Here is a 19743-nt window from a genome sequence, read left to right on the forward strand (position 1 = left end):
GATGGAGATAAAGAGATGTCCAACAGGAATGCAACATCAAAACAAATAACATGCAGATTCTTTAGACTCCCACGACACGCTTACCTAAAATGAGCTCACTGACATCTCGAGTTCCTTGTTGATCACTAGTGTTAATTTCTCAGTGGATAATAATCTGAGATCAGGGGAGCAAGCTGGTTATCTCTAGTAACAAAGGTTAAGAGAAGATACTCTCCACAAACTATGAGATATCAAACAACACAATACCAGGTTAATTAGTTTCTCGATTAAATTTGACTCAAAATTTAAGTATTTTCTCAAAGGGTGGTTTTATAAAAATACAGTCTTCTTCTTTGGGCACCTAAACGTAGCTCTTTAAGGCAAAAGGTTGACACCAGTAAAATGCTTTTCTTAAACACTCAGCTGTGAGAGAAACAAAAGAAAACAGAAGAGATAAGCATGAAAGAATGAGTCACAGACCAGCTGGGATCACAGGAGAGTAAGCGATCTGAGGTTTTGCCAGATTGTGACACATACACCCCTCTGTTTTCCTGGTGGTGTGATTTGTTCAGAGTAGGGTAGTGGCCATTTTAACAGGTCAGTGTGGAAAACAGGTTGAAATAGGAGACAAGTCTGGAGGCACAACCCTCAGTCTCTCAGGACAGAAGGAGGAAAGCAGCATACTACAACGCTGTCGAGCATCTCCAGTATGGCTTCCCATCATGCTATCAATGAGCTAGTGCCAACTAAAGTTTCACACAAGAAAAAAAAAAGGAATCAACCAAAGCAAGTCTGGCTTAGAAACTCAAAAGGTGAGACCAGGTCAGTGAGATTTCAGGTTTTTTATCTGGGATTTGTGTTCGTATTCTATTGCTGAATTTGGGAGGAGGAAACACCAGCCACTCGCTGAATTGGGCAAAAGATGGGAAGAGGGGGAGACGAGGGGCTTTCAGAAATGAAGACAGAAACACAGGAAAAGAGGAATCTTTGAGAAATGACAAGAAATAAATGCATCGTAAGATGGTGGTATACACACAATAGAACAGCAGACTGCACTGTATCCTTTAGAAGGTCAGTCGTATGTTAGACAACACCGACCTCCATTTTAGCATGCTTTGTAATTCTGCTGGCATCTGTGAGAGAAACAGGTACAATGTCATGAATGTGGCTTCCTTTGAGCTGTGCTCCCTCACAACATTAAGTCAGCTTCCTTCCCGGAGCTCTGCTACCCTTTAACAGCACCACACGGTCACTGATCCTTCAGTGTGACATGAAACTCAGATTCTGAAAAGCACAGCGAAAGAACTGCCAAAGATTTCCTTGTTGCCGGTAAATGTGAGCAATTACCATGACTTCTTTGCCCACGCATGGGACTGGCCTACCTGAAGGACAAAGAGCAGGACAGGAAAGCACGAGTCCATGTTAATGAGCCAGCACTTTAAAGCAACCGATGGAGCACCATCTGTTCAAAAGCGCGTTTTCGTCAGCACTTGCAAGTCACAAAGAACATGCAGTCATAGACAGTTTAAGGCCGTCAACCCTCATCGGCCGGCACTACAGCTTTGTGGAGCTTTTTCGGTCGCGTCTTAATCAGAAGCACGTCAACTTTAATGGCAGCTGTGATACTGAATTAACACATTGACATATTCCATGTACTGTATGCAGGAACACAAAGCAGAAAGAAGCATTTAATTAGCTGGGATTGTAAACAATGACCTCGCTACCAGTCAGAATCTACCTGACATGTAGTAAATAGACATTTTACAGGAAACAGATTCCATGTTCAGCACAAGTCTCACTGAGCCCAACCTCTGTATAATCCATTATTCACTAAGAATTATACAAGATATCTGCCGTTTCACTGTGCTTCATGATTTTTTTTTACGTGTAAATCCATCTATTTTTAGCCTCTGGCAAGCAGTTGGGAATTAGTTATGAATCACTGCTATATACGGTATGTCAGAGAGAGCATCTGTATGACACTTGTATATGTCTGAGCCAAAAGTTTCTCATTAAGTTTAACAACAGTCTTTAAAGTGCGCAGGAAGGCGCAGAGTGGCTTTGACAATTTTCACAATTGCACCCCAGTCACCACACGATCGACCTTTCTGCCGGGCACTCAAAGTGCCAAGTTCGGCTAAGACTTAATGGGAACAGTAACGATCACAGGGAGAGCAATGGGAGTACATTGGAGAGAAAAATCACGCAGAGTTTGAGAAATAATGAGAATAATGAAAGTTGTGTCTAAGAAAAGGCCGCACTGTTAAAAAGTACAGAGCGAGAGGTTGAAAGCCGCAGGAAAGGCGCGTGCTGAGAAACCGAGCTGAGAACACGGCTAATGAGTCACAAAAGGAGAGGGCTTTAATAAAAAATCCTGAAAATTAGGTGTTGGCATTAAAGATTTTTCCTGTTGCAAATTACCCACCATATCTGACCAATATTTGAAAACACTGAATTGTGCTATGGATGTATTTATAAATGCTCACCCAGGGCACTGACTATAGCTACACCAAACTATGTGTCAGTTTATTTATACAGCACATTTCATTACATGTAAACTAAATGTGCTTAGCAAAAGTGACAAGAATCTAAACTACAGTGTGTTCAGCCAACAAAAACAGGAAAAAACAAACACACCGAGCCGTGCAAATGATTTTCCCCACTGGTCCAATCAGAAATCCATCAAAATCTTCACATGGTTTCACTTTGTCATATTACAACATATTACAACACAAAAAAAAAAAATCATAAAAGCAAGAAGATATGTGCAAATGCTGAGGCTGGGATTGATAAGGATGTAATAAGAGATGTGGCAGGGAGCAGGGCATGCCGAGGCATGCGGCTTCAAAGATGGAAAAAGAGGAAAGCAAAATGAACAAACAAGGACCCGGACAGCTGAGCGGTTAGAGGGCAGGGAGGGAAGCGAAAAGGAGATGAGGTAAAATGAAGTGAAGAGTTTTACCCCACGGGAAGAGCTAATTAAGTGTTAAACTACTGTGTCAATACATGCGTCAGCTCATATCAGAGGCTTCAACAGGAAGGGGAAGAGAACAGGGTCAGCACTCAATACATATGTCACGTTATATTATTCTGTAGAGTCGGAAAAGGACGGGCTAAGCAGGTAGCAAAGGATGGACAGGGAATTTCCTATAAATATCTAGGTGGTTAAAGTGAAGAAAGGGGGAGCAACACTGAGGACGACAAGGAGAAGGTCGCAAAATGAAAGAAAGCAACCGAATCAGGCATCGAGGGGGGAAAAATAAAATCAGGCCGAATAAGGAAGAGTTAAGTGAAAAGCCAGATAAAGGAAAGCAAAACAGGGGAGGTGGGGTGATCATGGAAAACTGAAGAAAGCAGACAAAATTGAGAGAGACAGATAACAAGGCAATAAACAGTCTGACGAATCAAGGCTAAAAATGTATGTAGGAAAGAGTGAACGAACAAAAGGCGTGACATGGGGTGGGGGGGTGAGGAGAGCTGGATAGATGTCAGCCAGAAGGAGATAATTGCTTTGTTGTTCCTCTTCATCTTTCTTTCTCTCACTCACTCCTCCGGCTCTTGCTCTCTGTGCCCAATCTTGTCTGGTGTCAGACCACCAGACTTGGTAACTCTGACAGAGAGGAGCAAGACGTGAGGCGGCGAGAATGACAAGAGAAGACAGGAAGTACGATGAGAAGAAAGAAAAAAAATTGGGCTCCACCACTCCTTTATTCCCTCCATCACTCTCTTTTCCTCTCCGCCTTACTCTCACGGGTACTAATAATTACTCGTTTCTGTGTCACCGGCTTGAACAAAGCACTCCCTTGTCTCGATTACTTTCTCCCTGCATCTGTGGATGTGCACGCCTTTGCAGGCTTTAACCATAATTAGAAGCACAGGGATGGAGCAAACTCTCTTGGTATGTTAGAAGCCGGCCCACAAAGATCGAGTCGGCGCAAATACAGACAACACCACGGCCGTTTAATCAATCAATTTTCATAGTCCACCACGATCAGTCCGAGTTACACGAGATGCACTTTGTATTCATGAACATAATGTCTCGAGCAGAGGTTTTAGCCGGATATTATTTCATGTGTACCCACACCACATAGCTAAATACGGGTAAAAAAATGAATAATGCAGCGAGTGCTAGCGAATCAGCATATCAAAGATGCATGCGTTTGTGAATGTGTCTGGGTCTTCCATGTATATTTTAGTGAATTTGCTTGCCTATTTTTGTCGCTCCCAGTGTAGCAAAAACAACTAGAGAGGTGATTCACAATCTCATAAGGGAGGAAGCAGTGGCGGGGTGGGAAAGACGACTGAGAGGGGTGGTGGGCAAGAGGAAGAGGAAAAGAAATATAGGATACAAATGGTGAGCTGGGTAGTGAAAAGGAAAAGAGGCGGTAAGAGGATGAGGGAGGAGCAGTGGTACCTAAAAAGGAGATGGCAGAGAAGATAGGGGTAGATGAGAGGGGAGGAAGAGTGACCTTGGATGCTCAATCATGGTACATGGTTATTGGTGTGGCTAATAGAGATGTAGTGGAGTGACTGAAAAGGAAGAGAGGCTGGGAGATCAGGTAGAGCCTGGTGGAAAATACCAAAGGATTTGAGGCAAGCAGATGAGGTAAAAGATACACAGGATTAGACCAGAGGAGGAGAGTGAAGTTGTAAAAGAGGTTGAACCAAAGATGACTGCATCACTGCAGATTTAGGCTAAGGAAAAAGAGGGATGGGTGATTGCACCGCAATGAAAAGCTCATAGGATATGAGGAGATAAGAGAGCCTGATCACCCAAACGGAGGAAATCTGGTCATGTAAGACTGATGGAGGAAAATAATAAAATAAGTTGGCCGCATTGACGGTGGAGGACTGATAAAGAGCTTTACAGGAGTATATAGAGGGAAGAATGGAGGACAGAGTGAATAAAAAGGGAGGAGTCTGAAAGGTAGGATTAGAAAAATGACTAAAGGTGTGCATGATTGTGTGAGGCATGGTCACGATGGAGGACCAAATCAAAGACTCATCCAGAAAGCTTAGTTGTGTTAGGCTAATCCAGACAGATGCAAATATGCTGGTCTAGAATATCATCTTATAAGATTTAGGCATTCTTATTCAGTATCCAGCAACACACTAACTCTGAACCAGTATGCACTAATATGAATCAAAGTAAGAAAAGAGATTTGGGTATTAGCCTGTGATAGACAGAAGCAGCAACTCACTGGAGTACATGAATCACTCCAATGATGGTCAAGTCGCTCTGTCTTGTGGGATCTATCAATTATATATAGACGCATAAAGGCTGTGGATGAACTGACACCATTGCGATAAATCTCGGGGGCTTTGATAAGCCTATACTATGACCAAGGCTTTTTATTCAGAAACAGAAGCATAGCGAGCGATGCCTCTTGTATATTTCATGTTGGAAATCTGATTGAGCACCCCCTGTCTTTACTACTGGACTTCACAGGAGCTATTCACAATTCTCTGACTTGACTGATTGCACAAGAGGTTTTATTTTGAGCTTTCATCCCTGAGATATTTGGTCATAATCCTCGGTTTCACTTTCACTCTCTGGATGTCTTTTTGCTGTAGGAATATGAAAACGCCTTAATCAAAACCTCTCATCTTTTTATGTCAGTGCTGGTTACTGCTGATGTTTAGGTTGTCCACTGTAGTTTATATCCATGAGTTCAGAGATCTCTGACACTTCTTTACAGTTCTGTGAGAAAGATTAAATTAGCTTCAGCATACACATTTCTTAGCGTATCAAAGTACAGCTTTATTTTTGTAATTGGCATCTCTCAAGCTTATGCTGTGCTTATGATGTTGCTATGGAAAAATTTGGCGATTTTATGTCAATTCTCGGAAAATAAGACATGACTAATATCCTGGGAAATGAAGCTAGGAAAGTTGATTGGTCCCGAGTGCTTAGTGTGTGGATATCAGAAGACGAGGTACTCTTAGTATAATTACTACACTGCAGAGTCAAATAATGAGCCTTTGCCATGGAAACATACACCTGGAACCCAAGCTGCTCCACCGCACAGCACGAGTTAACGGGCAGATTTGTAACTGTGTTAGAAGGGACTTTATAGCGACCTAATGACCGCCGGATGAGGACGACTTTAATGACGATGCCCCATGTGTCTACTCAGATTATCTGGGAACCTGGAGTGTCACACAGTACGTTGTAATTTCTTGCTAAATTCATACCGAGCTTCTGCTGAAAATTAGAAGTTTGGAAGCATTTCCTTGCTATTCAAATCACCCCAGGCAATTTGCTAAAACGGTGCAACTGTTTGAAACATTGTTATTCGCAAAGAGAGAGAGGAAGAAAAAAAATATTTTCTTTTAAATTATACGAGTGCAAAAGTTGATATTCTGGACATCTGTAGAAAACATTTGGTTTTGTTAACTTTTAAAGCCTTGAGGAGGTGGTGAAAATGATCAATATTCCTACTTGCCATAACCCAGATCCACTGCTCTGGACTGTAGCTTGCCTCAAGAAGGCCCCTCTCATTTCCCAGCTAGCACTGCATTATTCAAGACGACTAATCCCATCTTTACACCAACATCGATACAAATACGGCTGTGAGAATTATCAGATTGGTTTTATTTGAAAAACTTCATTATATAACAGGCGCCAATTATCCCCAATTTAAAACTGAAGAAAAACAAGACCAAACCGCTGCCGTCTCTGGGTCTCCATTTTGGAGGCATTACATACTGAATAAGGTTAGGGGACTTCTGCAGCAGCTCCCTGGATGTCTGAGTCATCCTAGATGGCATTTATAGGATGTAGCTCAGGTCTGAGGGGAGCTGAAATGGTTAGTAACGTAGGATACAAATAAGCCCTTTGATGTAGCGTGAAAGCGAATGGAGGGAAAAAAAAGGACTTGGACAGCGTGATGCAGAGGAAAAACAAAGGAACTACTGACAAAATACTCTGGTTAGCAAAACAAAACTACAATACATACTTGCCCACACAAGAGGTTTGGAAATGCAGAGGGCAGAGTCATACCCATCAGCGACACTTGAGGTGCGCTTCAGTCTCCCACACACACTTTACCCTGGCATGTCACATACACAAACCCACTGGCATCAAAACACACGTTTATTCCCTCATCCCATAAATACAAACATAGATCCAGGTGCAAACAGAAAAAATAAAAATCACATGCAACTTATGTAACGTCTGCTCCCTCGATTCACCGTCTTTACCCCCCCAGTATCCCTCTATTGTTCACCTCTCGCCCATTTGTTATATATATATATATATATATTATAACGGCTGGTCGAACGCTTAAAATGAGGACACATTCAAAGCACTTCTCTCTTTATTATCCCACGCAAGCTCTCACTCATTACAGACACACAGGAAAACATCTGCACTCTAAAAGACCAAAGCCAGATTATATACACGTCTTAATTTCATAAGTTCTGCTGAAAAGCAAACATCAACTATACTTTAACTTTAATTCAGAAATTAAACCTAAAACGACCAAATGTGTAGAGTTTTGCTGTGATGTTTGCTTCCCGCAAAGATGCGAATACATCCCCACATACGTAGACACGCTCCTGCTCTCCAAATGAGCAGACAGAGTTCTCTTTTCATGTTCCCTAGGCGCGCTCCCCATCAATAGCCTCATTTTCCCCTCACTCCCCTACTGCAGTATTTACTCCGGTGCCGTTTCTAGCCCTCCCTTTACGCCCATTTCCTCCGCTTGTATTCCCAATCTTCAACCGTTTATTCCTTAAATTCGGTCAGATTAGTCAGAATATCGAGGTCAGGTTTCAAATTACAGCAGATGCTATGCATTTCTGTGCACCGTCCATGTTTATGTAACTGACCCATGTTCTTTTCCCTTTATTCCCTCTTTAGAATCTTACCGTCAACCAGTGATCGATTCCTGCTGAAGAACCTGGTTTCCGGTGTGGACTATAATCTGTGCGTGTTGGCCATTTTTGATGACACAATCACATCTTTAGCTGCGACAAAGGTTCTGGGCTGCACAACCTTCTCCACCAAGGATGTTTACCCTGCATGTCGCTCTCTGCAAGCCCACTTTCTGGGCGGGACACTCACCATACTGGTTGGCGGCGTTGTTGTCGTCACTTTACTTGTGTTTACTGTGGCACTCATGGTTCGCCACCGCGTTTGCAATCACGGGGACCATATAATGTGTCACAGCAGCAATACCGAGGCAGGAGGCGGGGCCTGCTGTCAGGGGAGTGTAGGAGGTGGGGACAAAGGAGGAAACGGTAGCGGATGCTACCAATCCAATGGTTCTGGAGACATGATGATGGTGGTCCTGCCCAATGGTCTGCCTTCTAAGAGAGGAGGAGAGAAGGACAATGAAAAGGAAAAAGAGGCCGATTCAGCCTCTTCTGTGCCTCCAAAACTGCCTCCTAAGCCCAGGCCGAAACCTAAAGTCAACCTGGAGCAGTTTCTTTCAGCTGGAGGCGTGGTTTCCACAACGACAGGGGCAGGAAGTGAGATGGCACTGGTGGTGAGACAGCGAAAGTTGGACAAGGCGCCACCGTACACCTCAGAAAGTGACAGAACGCCCCTCTACTACTCCCCTTCTCCCCCCTCAACCCTTCCCCGTCAGTCGCGTCAGAGGGAGCGCCCAAGGCCCCGACTGGAGCGAGAGCTGACCAATCGTGCTAGTTTTTCTCTCGCGGCGCCCCTGAGAGACTCGGAGCTGTTGGACTGGAGAGTCGCACCCAGAGGCAGGGACAAATGGAACTCCTCACAGGCTTATCAGAGCCCCGTTTCCCCTCTGAGCCCCGCCTGTGGAACAGTTAGCAAACGGAGGCACTCGCTCGATATGGGCTCCTCGGTCGCGCTAGCGACTGATGCCGCAGCGAGTGTCGCCAGGCGCTACGGCGCTGTCAGTTATGCCAAGAGGCTAAGCGTCATCTGGACAAGGCGGAGCCAGTCGCTGCATGGAATGCTGGTGCAGTGCGCTTCGACAGCAAGCACAGCGTCGTCGACCACGAGCGACGAGTGCGAAAGCAGCGGCGGGTTCGGGGGTCACTGTGATTTCCAAAGGGGATATATTCATGCTTATAACGCCACCAACTCCAACTCTAACACTGGGATTACTCCCGGGAAAGCAAATAATGGAAAAGACAGGAGTAGGGAAAAAGGAAAGGATGGAAAGAGCGCGGAAGAACTGGAGGAAAGCGTCGTATAGGGGCACGGATTACAAAAAGTGGAGGGGGATAAAGGGTTCTGTACGAGGACAGTTTGAATGAGATGCTGATTTAAGAAGGCCAAAGAGGTGAGGAGGGATTACAAAAGCAAAACCCTTTTAGATGAAAAACTTCCAGTTCAGAGGAAGGAAGGAGAGCAGGTGACTCAAGTGTCACTAATGCAGCTTCTTGATTTGCCCTGTGAGCTGAGAGGAGGGAGTATACCAAGAAGTGAGGTCAGGATTTGTAAGAGGCTCTCCGAGGAACCTCGAAAGTGATGGCAGAGAAATGTGACCAAAAAAAATTAATTAAAAAAAATCTTTAAAAATTCAAGGCGACGGGGAAAGAGAAAGTACAATCATCGCAGTGAAAGGACAAAAAAAAATATGTGAGAGGGACATGGGGGGATGTAAATTAAGGAGATAATGAGGGAAAACAGCAGTAAGGAAACAGAACAAGGGTTACAGCAGAGGAGGAGGAGATGTTGTGACCTGTGTGGATCACACTAACACAACCACTCAATTCTCCAGAGTCTCACCTCCCACACCACCATGATCAAGAACACCACCACTGTTAATACTGGAGAAATACTTGTGACAGAAATGCATCAGTGAAAAGGTCTGGATGACACAGCCCCACTCTGTTGTTTTGGCTTTCACGCAGCCGGCCATTTTGAAGCTCTTTTCTGAATGTGACTTTTATGTGTCCTCTGTGTCTGGACAATGATTTTGGCTCGCTGCGCCTGCGGATTATGGGAGTATAAATACAGAGCTGGGTGCATTGGACATGATCAATCGATACAGGCTGGAAACAGCGAGGGGAGCCCAGACATTATTAAAAGAAAGACACTGGAATTGCAATGGAGTTGATATGGATTACAAAATGGAGACGGGAGTGCACAATGGAACGTGTAAGCGTGTGCATTTGTAAAAGACGAGACATCGTATTGGATGTCAGATGATAATGGACCAAACAGATGAATAATGCTAATGGATGCGCAAGTGTGCATGCATCTATGGATCAGGGACAGGATGCATTTGTGTGCCTGTGTGTATATGAATGTTCGTGGGGCGGGGTGGGGGGCGAGCCGGTGAAGTAGACTCCATGTTTCACAAATGTTTAGTGCTTTCTGGATATGCTGTAAAAAAGAAAGGAAAAAAACCCTAAAAATTAAGGTGAGAGGCGTCCTTGAGCTCCACCGAGACTGAAAGCAGAGCGAAATGTTTAAATACGCCACAACCAGTACAACTTATTTTCAGCAGTGTAGCATGGTGAGAAAGCGGAAACTGTTAAATGGGAATTAAAATTTCAAATTCATTTGTGTGACTTCAAACTCCTTTGTGCCACATGGGTTCATGGTAAATCCAAATCAAATGCTCTCAGAAAGGAAGCAGTTAAAAAAAACAAAACAGTAAATGAATCAAAAACTGCTGCAGAAGCCACTAAACGCTATAAAATCTGTTGGAAGACTCTTAAAAACCTCTAAGAGAGACACACAAACACATACATATATAGTATATAAATAAAATAATGTTACTTGTCGCACCATGTGTTTGTTTTTCAAAGTTTTCTGGGGAGTGATTCTAGGATCGAACGCAAACTATGAAAAGTGTGATTTTTTTTGTTTTACACAAGAAATCTTCGTGAGTAGGAAAGAACATGATTATGACTAGGCAGTTAAATTAACAACCACAACAACAACAACAAGAATAAGCGCACAGCACAAAACACAAACTGGCAAGCACACACTCCAAAGCAGACACACACACAGATGCCTATTAAACAAAGCCAATTCCAATAATAACAATCAGTGTTGTTTCCTTTCTGTTCTCATTTCATTTTGCCAAAGTCAATATTGTTCTCTTGACTTGATATAAATAATAAAATTTACATGTATGGAACTGAGACTGAGTCATTAACGCGTGGCCATGTGTCATGTTTGTGCGCTTGACTACTTAAGTACATTGTGTATGCGTGGAGAAAAAAGAAAAGCACTGCATGTGAATATTGTGCGTGTGTATTTTGGTGCATCTACAACAGCAGATTTCAGTGTTATATTTAAATCTATTGCAAAATTAGGTTGGATATAGTTTAATTTAAAAAAAAAAGTGCCAATGCTGCTTTGGTTTAGTTTGCACTTGGACAGAATTGTGAAGATGAGTCAGTCCTCATGAAAATGTTTTGAGCTCCAGGCAAACTTGTGAGTCAAAGAAGCTGCAGCGCACACGCACATCTGTGGGGCGAAAATGAAGCTGTTTACTTGTCAGTCAGCGGAGCTGATTAGGAGGTAAGGGTGAAGTAACATTTCTTATGGTAATTAAAAACATTTCTTACAGTAAAGAAAAAAAACAGGAGGAAAAGAGAACATAAAAAGAAGCAAACTGGTAGGAGAAGGGAGATCAATGAGCTCAGGAACAGACAGAAATGGGTTTAGAAGGAAAAAAGGTGTAAACAAGATTTCAAAGGACAGATTGGATATGACACAGAATGGGAAAGAGCGCTGATGTGACAACAGACAGACAGAACGGGAACTAAAAGCCGTCAGGCTAATGGATCCTGTTATTATCAACAATATTAGCTGGTTTCAGACAGGCTCTGTATTTCAATATAAGACATTACAAGCTCCTTTCAATGCTATCTGCAGCTGAGATCAACACTCACTTGGAAACGAAGCGAGCTGGCAGCAATCTGCATCTGAGCAGAACTAATTAAACTTTTAAACATACGAGAAGAAGAAAAGTGTCAAACATGAACTATCAAACCAAAACATCATTTCTGTTAATTATTTACATCTTTCAGGTCATAGCGGAAAAAGCTGAAGCGGAGGTAGAACGGATCTAGTCGTCTCTGCCCTTTTCTGAGGTTTTCTGAGGTTAGATGGGGGAAAACTATCCCACCAGCATAATCCGAGTTTCTCGTACTTATTTCACTTTGTTGCTGAGAAAAGACTTCAACAGTGGGCTGAATTTGGTGCATCACTAAACATCGACAATAAGATCAACAGTGGCAATGTTGTATCGCAGCAATAATGCAGTAGCTAAATGTTGTTGTGATGAAGGGCATTAAGACTTGAAGATTTCTGTGTGTCCCTGGCAAAAAACAAAGACAAAAAATAAAAATGGGGAAAGGAAAAACCAACATGAGCCATTAGTGAGATTGTGATTCATTGCATCCCTAGCTGAAATGAACTGATTCCTGCACAGGGCTGCACAACTGTTTATTTTACTTCGGTTTAATATTTACTCCAATTAGTCTTTCAGCCCACCTGAGAATAAAGTCTTATATTTCATGAATTTTTTTTTTTTTAATTCCCGTCTCCACTTTCTGTTGAGTCCTATGCAGATGCTGCCGAAATGTAGATATGGAGGGAGGGGTGCGGCTGAGAGACTACTGGAACACCTGGAGACAGACTATGATAAGGAAAAGTGAAGGAAATAGAGATAGAAGTTTGGCTTTCACTGCGTGCCTCTCAGTGTCCACAGTATGCCCATAAGTAAGACACTTTTTTAAATCTGTTTGAGGAAGAGATCGAAATCAAACAGTGTGATAAGTCTGTGTGTGTTATTTTTGTAATGCAAATTGTCAGGGATGGGGTAAAAAGGGTCTTTTTCCCTCTTGTGCTTTGAGCATCAGACACCAGGCAATGCTAGAGTGGCAGACTGTTCGAATATGAAACCATCAACAGTGACAGGGGGAGTAAAACGGGGTGTGCTGGAAAGTGTGCGCGCATCTGCGTGTCTCTGCACATGAGGCCGGAGGGCAATTTGATTTAAAACTCATAAGAGTCTTCCTTTTAATGTGGCCAGAGTCTTTGCTACAGTCACCTTTAAAAACTGCGTGTCTGCCTGCATGTACATGGGTGCACTTAAGTGTGACAGGTAAGAGCAACAATGCAGCACAACTCTCCCCCCGGCTTTTTTTGCCGATGGCAAAAACCTGTCCCAATTTCACACAATTAAAAAAAAAAAAAAGGCTGAGTTACATTCAAACATTCACAGCCACAGACAAAATTACCTTTCAGCAAACAAACGTGTGTCTGTGCACTGCGAGATAACCTTCTGGCAGCGTTTGCATGTTTCTGTGTGCACGTCTTATTGGTGCATCCCGAAAGGTCGTGTCTGCCAGCAGCCAAACTTCCTCTGACATTTGCAGTTATGATAAAGGTATGATGCATTTCCCTGCAGTGTGCTGACTAACTGCTTACTCAGGATGCTTTAAGAGTCGGCAGCTAACGTGCTAGATACCAGTTGGACCAGTTATAGAACATACTGAAGTGTACACCTTGACAAAAAAGGAGCAGACAAGACATCTGTCTAATGGACAAACATCCCATGAGGGCTTCTCACCTAATTAGTCACTTTTACGTCAAGTGTCAACAGGATACAGTGGCTATAAGTGTGAGATTGAGAGTTTAATTTACAGCGATAAGTAACGTCCACAAGAAAAGCATTGTTTCTCTTAAGCTCACTTGGTAGAATAATCATTGTAAGTTTGCTCACAAAGAAATGAACAGCCTCTAATTTTCATGATCTTTTCCTTTAAATGGAGAGAAAATGTCTAAGAAAGAAATCTAGAAAAACTTAAAAGTTATAAACTGATTTGCATGTCACAGAATGAACTAGTATTTGATCACCTTTAAGCCATCTGATTTGTGTATAAAACACCTGTCCACAGAATCAGTGCACCACCATGGGCAAGACCAAAGAACTGTGAAAGGATATCAGGGACAACATTGCATCGTCTGGGCTAAAAGACCATCAGCGATAAGCTTTGACGAGAAGGTGACAACTGCATGATTAGTCGGAAATTTGAAGAAATATAAAATTCATCAATTGCCCTCAGTCTGAGCTCCGTGCCAGATCTTGCCTCATGGAGTGAGGATGATCATCTGAACGATTCAGAGGAGGCTTGGGAGAAAAGTGTGGATCGGACGAAACCAATATCAAACTCCCTGGCGTCAACATGACTTGGGGACTTGAGCAGCCGATGAACGGGACTGTGTGCCGCAAGGGTTGTGGATGAGCCTTTCAGCACGACAGTGAGGCTGATGAAGAAGCCCATTAACGTCATGGAGTGACCTCAGTCCTGTAGAAAAGCTGCGAAGGGAGCTGAAGGGCTAAAGAGCAGAGAGCCTAAATCCCACCTGAGATGTACGGAAACCTGGTGACCAACTACACGGCTGGGCTTGCAAACATGCTTTCTGTACAGAGTTATTTTTTTGCTCGAGGATAGATATTTCAATCAACGACATGCATCTCTTTCAAGTCATCTTTTAAATCTTTTATACAACTCGCTGGGTTTCCAGGATCTACAGTTGATATTTTGTCTCTCCCCATTAAGATGAAACTACTACATAAATTAGAAACTGTTCATCACTTTGTAAGTGAGCAAATGTACAAATCCAGCAGGGGATCAAATGATTTCCCCCACTGAAAATATTTAAGCAAAGTTGATTTAACTAAATTTTTGCTCTACAGTCTGACGATGGTTCGTTCACCACACCTGCATGTCATATTATTGTGAGTAGACTTTAATCGTGCTGTTCAGTCAAGCTGAAATTTGTAAAAACATGGCTTAAAAACACCTTTCCAGTAAACCTAAAATCCTCATCTGTGTGAAAAGATGTAATTTTGCCATTTTAAGCTGCACTACTCATTGGTTCTTCAAATTAAAACGCTATCCTGAGCCTTCAACATATAGAAACCAGCCAGACACTAATCACCGTTTCTGTCTAGCATTGAATTATTTTCCAATCACGGTTAACAAGGCTAAGGGGAAATGCAGTCTGAATGATAAATACAGGTTGTCGGGACATCTAATGACAAAGGTTGATGAACGCGCATGTAAATATTACCTTACAGTCACATCTAAAGGAACCTTGACAATATTTATGCACCGATTTAAAGTATTAACAGTCTTACCCCTGCATTTACTGCAATCACAATATCATTAGCAAGCCTCGAAGACGTTGTTGCAGAAAAGAAAGATACAGATCAAGGGACAGAGCGTAGAGGAGACCTCCTGTATTGTAGCAAATCGGGAGGAGAAAGATTAATTGACCTTGCGTGACACAGCGAACCAGATTTCATTCTTAGTCCCTTATTTAGACACTTACAGATAGCTGAGCATCCGAATAGAATAAAAGTGTTACCCAAATATAAGAGCTGATAGGCAATGTGCAAAACATCGATAACGAGGCAAACATATAGCGTGTTTAATTCCATCAAGTTAGCAGTTTATGCTACACAGCATAACTTTAAAGAGCAGGCGTGGAGAAAGAAGGCAACAGTAGGAAAGAGGAGTGGAGCCAATGCTGGAAGTAGAGAGGTGCTAAAATGATATAAGACAGAGCCTCCTGCACGGCGTTACCTTCATGCATCATTTCCTCTCTTCTTTCTCTCACTACCTTCCTCTCACACTCTCCACAATCTTTAATTTAGCCTTCTATCTAATTTGCTCTCCTTCACCTTCACTGACTTCTCATTCAATCCTTTGTTCACTGCATTCACTCGTAATCTCCACTTCTCTCTGACCTCCCTGCTCTCTTCTACGCCATCGCTTGGCTCTTCTATTGTTTTGCCAGTTCACTTTGGCAATCTTTCACTCATTTTAATATGTTCTCCTCACTGTAAGACAATATTCTCTGCCTCATTCTCAGCCCTACTACTGAGTGTTTGAGTCTTTTATTGGTCCTCAGTTTTCATTGTTATAGCAGTACTGCACTGCTAAAACAATAGTCGGCTCCATTCAGTTTTTATCTCACCTAAATACATTGTGGCATTTCATGTTTGCCCCTTTGTCCTTGTCTCCCAGTTTTCCCTTTATGGTTCATTTTCTGCATCATTTCCCACATTTGCCTGCATTTCTCAATATCCCCTTTATTCATTCTTTAAAAAAGAAAAAACAAAGTAGTAATAGGTTACTTTAGTATGGCAACATACAGCAAAAGGTAACTGGGTATAAAGATCTGAGGATGTTTCAAGGTTAAATTAAGAACTAAACCCTGAATGTGGAATTTTGCCTGGATTACGGCACAATCGGAGTTTCAGAAACTCTAAAAAGCAGAAAAGAAAATTAACCCAGAAATCAGCGTGGTACTTTAGCAGCTTAGTCAAATGTTACACACGCTCTCATTTAGCTGCTTCGCCCTTGCAAATTTTGTCGCCATTCAGTTTGCCACGGTCGCCATGAATTTTAACTTGTAATTTGCACAAAGCTCTAAAGACTGCAGAGCCGCTTAACACCATATTGTCTGTGTACAACACTAGTTGACAATATTTTTGAAGTTGTAACATGCAACAACAACATAACAGTTTAAACAGCTGTTGGATCACTTTTCCCCTCAATACATTAAAAAAGTTTCACACAAAGAAAAACCCAGATTAAATGTTTTTAACAAGTTCAAACAACTTTTGCAGCATTTCCTGCTACTGGGATCGTCAAATTTAAAATTTGACAATTGTGTTGCATACGAGCATACAACTGGATGAATAGTTTAGGAAGAGCGGTCGTATTTAAAATAAGCATCCAACCCAGTTTAAACTTCACGGTTCAAGAGTATTCAGGTCATTCCTGGTTTCAGTGAAGACACTCTTAGAAATGCCCAAATAGCATATCAGATAACAATTTCACACAATACTTTGAATTTCAGATATTACAACTTAGTAATTTCACCAAATTTTAAAGTTTATTTTGGCTGTAAATCAGTGTAATAGCAAACAGTGATTTGAATCTATACTGTACTTGATAAAGATTAAAATGAGAAAACTGGGACACCTACTAAGTTTTCATTTTTGGTAATTGATTTCTTATCTAAACCAAGTAAGATTCTTTCTTTTCCTTAAATTTTACTCGTTGCATCTTGCCAGCCTCCCCCTCTTTCCCCTCTCACCCCCTTTCTTGGTCACTTACTACCTTCAGTCAGTCTCAAACTTGCCATTTACTCAGTTTGTCCCTTTTCTCCACTTTCATCAGAGCAGTGCTTGCTGTTGCAGCCATTTCCTCTCACTTCCATCCTTCTTTCAACTCCGCACCTTCCTGTTTGATTGACCGCTGCTGCAACTAGAGGAAGATGCCATTTCACTGGTACCTTAAAAATAGGAGTAGGTTTTATTCTCTACGTCTCCACAACGTCTTCTCTGTTTACCACTACGCCTCTTCACTGATGTTTCTCAACTTCTCTGCGTTTCCTTTCAGTATGCTTTTATTTCTGAACAATCTTCTCATACGTTGCCCCTGATGCGACATTCCTCCGTTTCCTTGCTTCACCACAGGAAACTCAGCTCATCATTATCTCTCAACATGCCACCCACTGCCCATCTCTTCACCACTTTTCCCCAGAACAAAGGATGAAAGGGGAGCTTCCTGGCCTCTCTTCATCATTTTTCCCACTGTTCATTCTCTTTTGTCCTCCATATGGCGATGCCACCACCTACTCTTCTGACACATCAGGTTTCCTTCATACTCATGATCAGAAAGATGCAGTAAAAACTCATCTTGGGACCTTCTGTAGTTTCTTTTCTGTAATGTTGACAGTAGGATTTCTTTGTGTCTGAGAGCCAATATAAGACAGATTCTGTGGAAAGTTTTAGGTTTCTTTAGCCCTCATCTAGAAACCAAGAAACTTTGTTAAACCAATAAAAAGGACTAGGAAAGAAAGAAAAATCAAGTCATCTGGGAAATGGTCACAGGGCCTGATGGTAATGCAACATTTCTATCTGTGGCAACACTCCTAGAATAAATGCTGCACTGATGCTAATGAAAACCAAACATTTGCTTGTAAGCATTCAACAAGAGTCGGAATGGAAATATGTGCATGTTTGCACCAATGCAAACGCATCCACAAAAAAATCGTTTTTGTATTTTTTTTAACAGTGCATAGTTTGAAATATTACAGAAAGTAGTGAAATAGGTGGGGCCGGTAGATAAAAAGATACGTGACAGGCCGAGTTTCTCTCAGAGGCAACAACTTTTACTTGCACTGTTCTCGGCTGCCACGTTCAGCTTGTAACCAAATCAGTCACTCACAGAATAAACTATAATAAACTGACCGACCTGATTGAAGAACATTGTCTTATACCCTCAAACACTGACTTGCAACTTTAGCACCTAAACTGCTGAAAGTGGACTCAAAGTGTCCTTTGACTTTGCATCTTAGCAACCAGTAAGTCATTTAACCTTGCCCCTTATCTACCCGTGCCTAAAGGCCCAATGCTGCAGGACATCATTATTTTAAGATACTGAAAGTGTTTCAGAGCTTGGTGCGCTGTCTACTGAAATCTTTGTTCCATCTGGAAGGAAATAAACAGAAAAAAATTTATAGATGGAAAAAAAATGGAGTATGGCAGAAGTTTTTACATCTATGAAGTAGACTTCTGTAATCTAGACTGTAAAACACTCAGTATAAGCTTGACCAGAAAAATGCAGATACATGGTTGTTGCATTTTGTCATTTTGTTGCATCTTGAGCCACAGCTTAGCTTGTGGTTGTTTAGGATCAAAGTGCTGTCAGACATCTGCAGCAGTGAGACTGGAAGGCGAACAGCGAAGCTTTAACAATATCCCCAAATGCTCGCAAGCAACAGTGCAGAGGACACTGCAGAAAGTGTATTATTGCTATGGAAAATGCAGTTTAACTGCATACAGAGACGTCAGACGTAGACACGTTGCTCTGCTGCGCTCATAGCACTTTCTGAGACGGGGGAATAAGAAAAGGTGAGGAAGTCTTGGACATGAAGTGTCTTTAAGACGATGAGAAAGAAAAAAAGTCTCCCATCGTTATACAAGCACCTTTGCCATATATTGGATGAAGCATTTGAAAAACACAGAATCACAAAATCTATTTCAAAACGAAGGAACAAAGCACTAATACCACAGAGAGAAAACAAATGTGCAGCCCTTCCTCCACTTGAAAATATGCACTGGAGCATTTGATCATCAAACACATTTATTTGCTCCAGTAAAAGAGCTACCTATTTAAAAAAGATTAAGGCATTGATCACCATTTGAGCGGACTCTGAGATATTAAAAAACTTTCTCCGATCATGGTTTTATTTGAGAGAAAATGGCACCAGCCTCCAGCTATAATTTGTCAATGATGACTCAGCTCGTGTCTGTGGGCAAAGAAATAATGAATCATGAAGTCATTCTGCAGCGGTCTCATGCGTTCTTAGTTATTATGCACAGGCTGGATTGAATGTCATAAAGACAGCAGCACAATTTAAAGCATAAAAGGTTCAGGTCAGTCACCTACATGAACACCAACTGATTATTCTGTAAAACCAATGCAAAGTTCAGCAAAGGGTGAGCTTTAATCAGTGTTCTATTGTGGGCAATTGTTCAGACAAGATGTGAATAATTAAATATTTATGCAGTGACTGAAAACAGATGTTAGAGCTTCCTCCACTGCGTGGAACAGGTAACGACTCTATCCAGACGCAGTGAAAGATGCTCGCCATTTTCTTATTGATCACATTTTTAACTTTAATACAAAAAAGTGGATGTTTACCTAAATTATCCTAAAGAATTAAGGACTCATTCAGTTTATATTTCCTTAAATGTGTAGCCCATAGGGGAACTCTAGTAC

At 41.9% G+C, this 19743-nt stretch overlaps 2 protein-coding genes across 5 annotated transcripts in view; one reads left to right on the forward strand and one right to left on the reverse strand.

The window, feature by feature from the left end:
- LOC102311587 (leucine-rich repeat and fibronectin type-III domain-containing protein 4) overlaps nt 1-16190 on the forward strand; it is a 42542-nt gene extending 26352 nt beyond the window's left edge. For 2 of the 3 annotated variants that reach the window (XM_042223131.1, XM_005927724.3), the window contains one exon: nt 7844-16189. In XM_042223131.1, coding sequence (XP_042079065.1) covers nt 7844-9161 — 1318 coding nt within the window. In that variant the 3' untranslated portion in view covers nt 9162-16189. Of the gene's footprint in view, nt 1-7843 lie in introns of all 3 variants that reach the window. The other variant, XM_042223132.1, reaches the window with a different exon arrangement.
- pcxb (pyruvate carboxylase b) overlaps nt 1-19743 on the reverse strand; it is a 299933-nt gene that overhangs the window by 102648 nt on the left and 177542 nt on the right. The gene's annotated exons all lie outside the window — the stretch shown is intronic.

This window comes from Haplochromis burtoni, unplaced genomic scaffold (assembly GCF_018398535.1).
Source record: "Haplochromis burtoni strain Fernald_Lab_line unplaced genomic scaffold, NCSU_Asbu1 Contig_102, whole genome shotgun sequence".
Lineage (NCBI taxonomy): Eukaryota > Metazoa > Chordata > Actinopteri > Cichliformes > Cichlidae > Haplochromis > Haplochromis burtoni.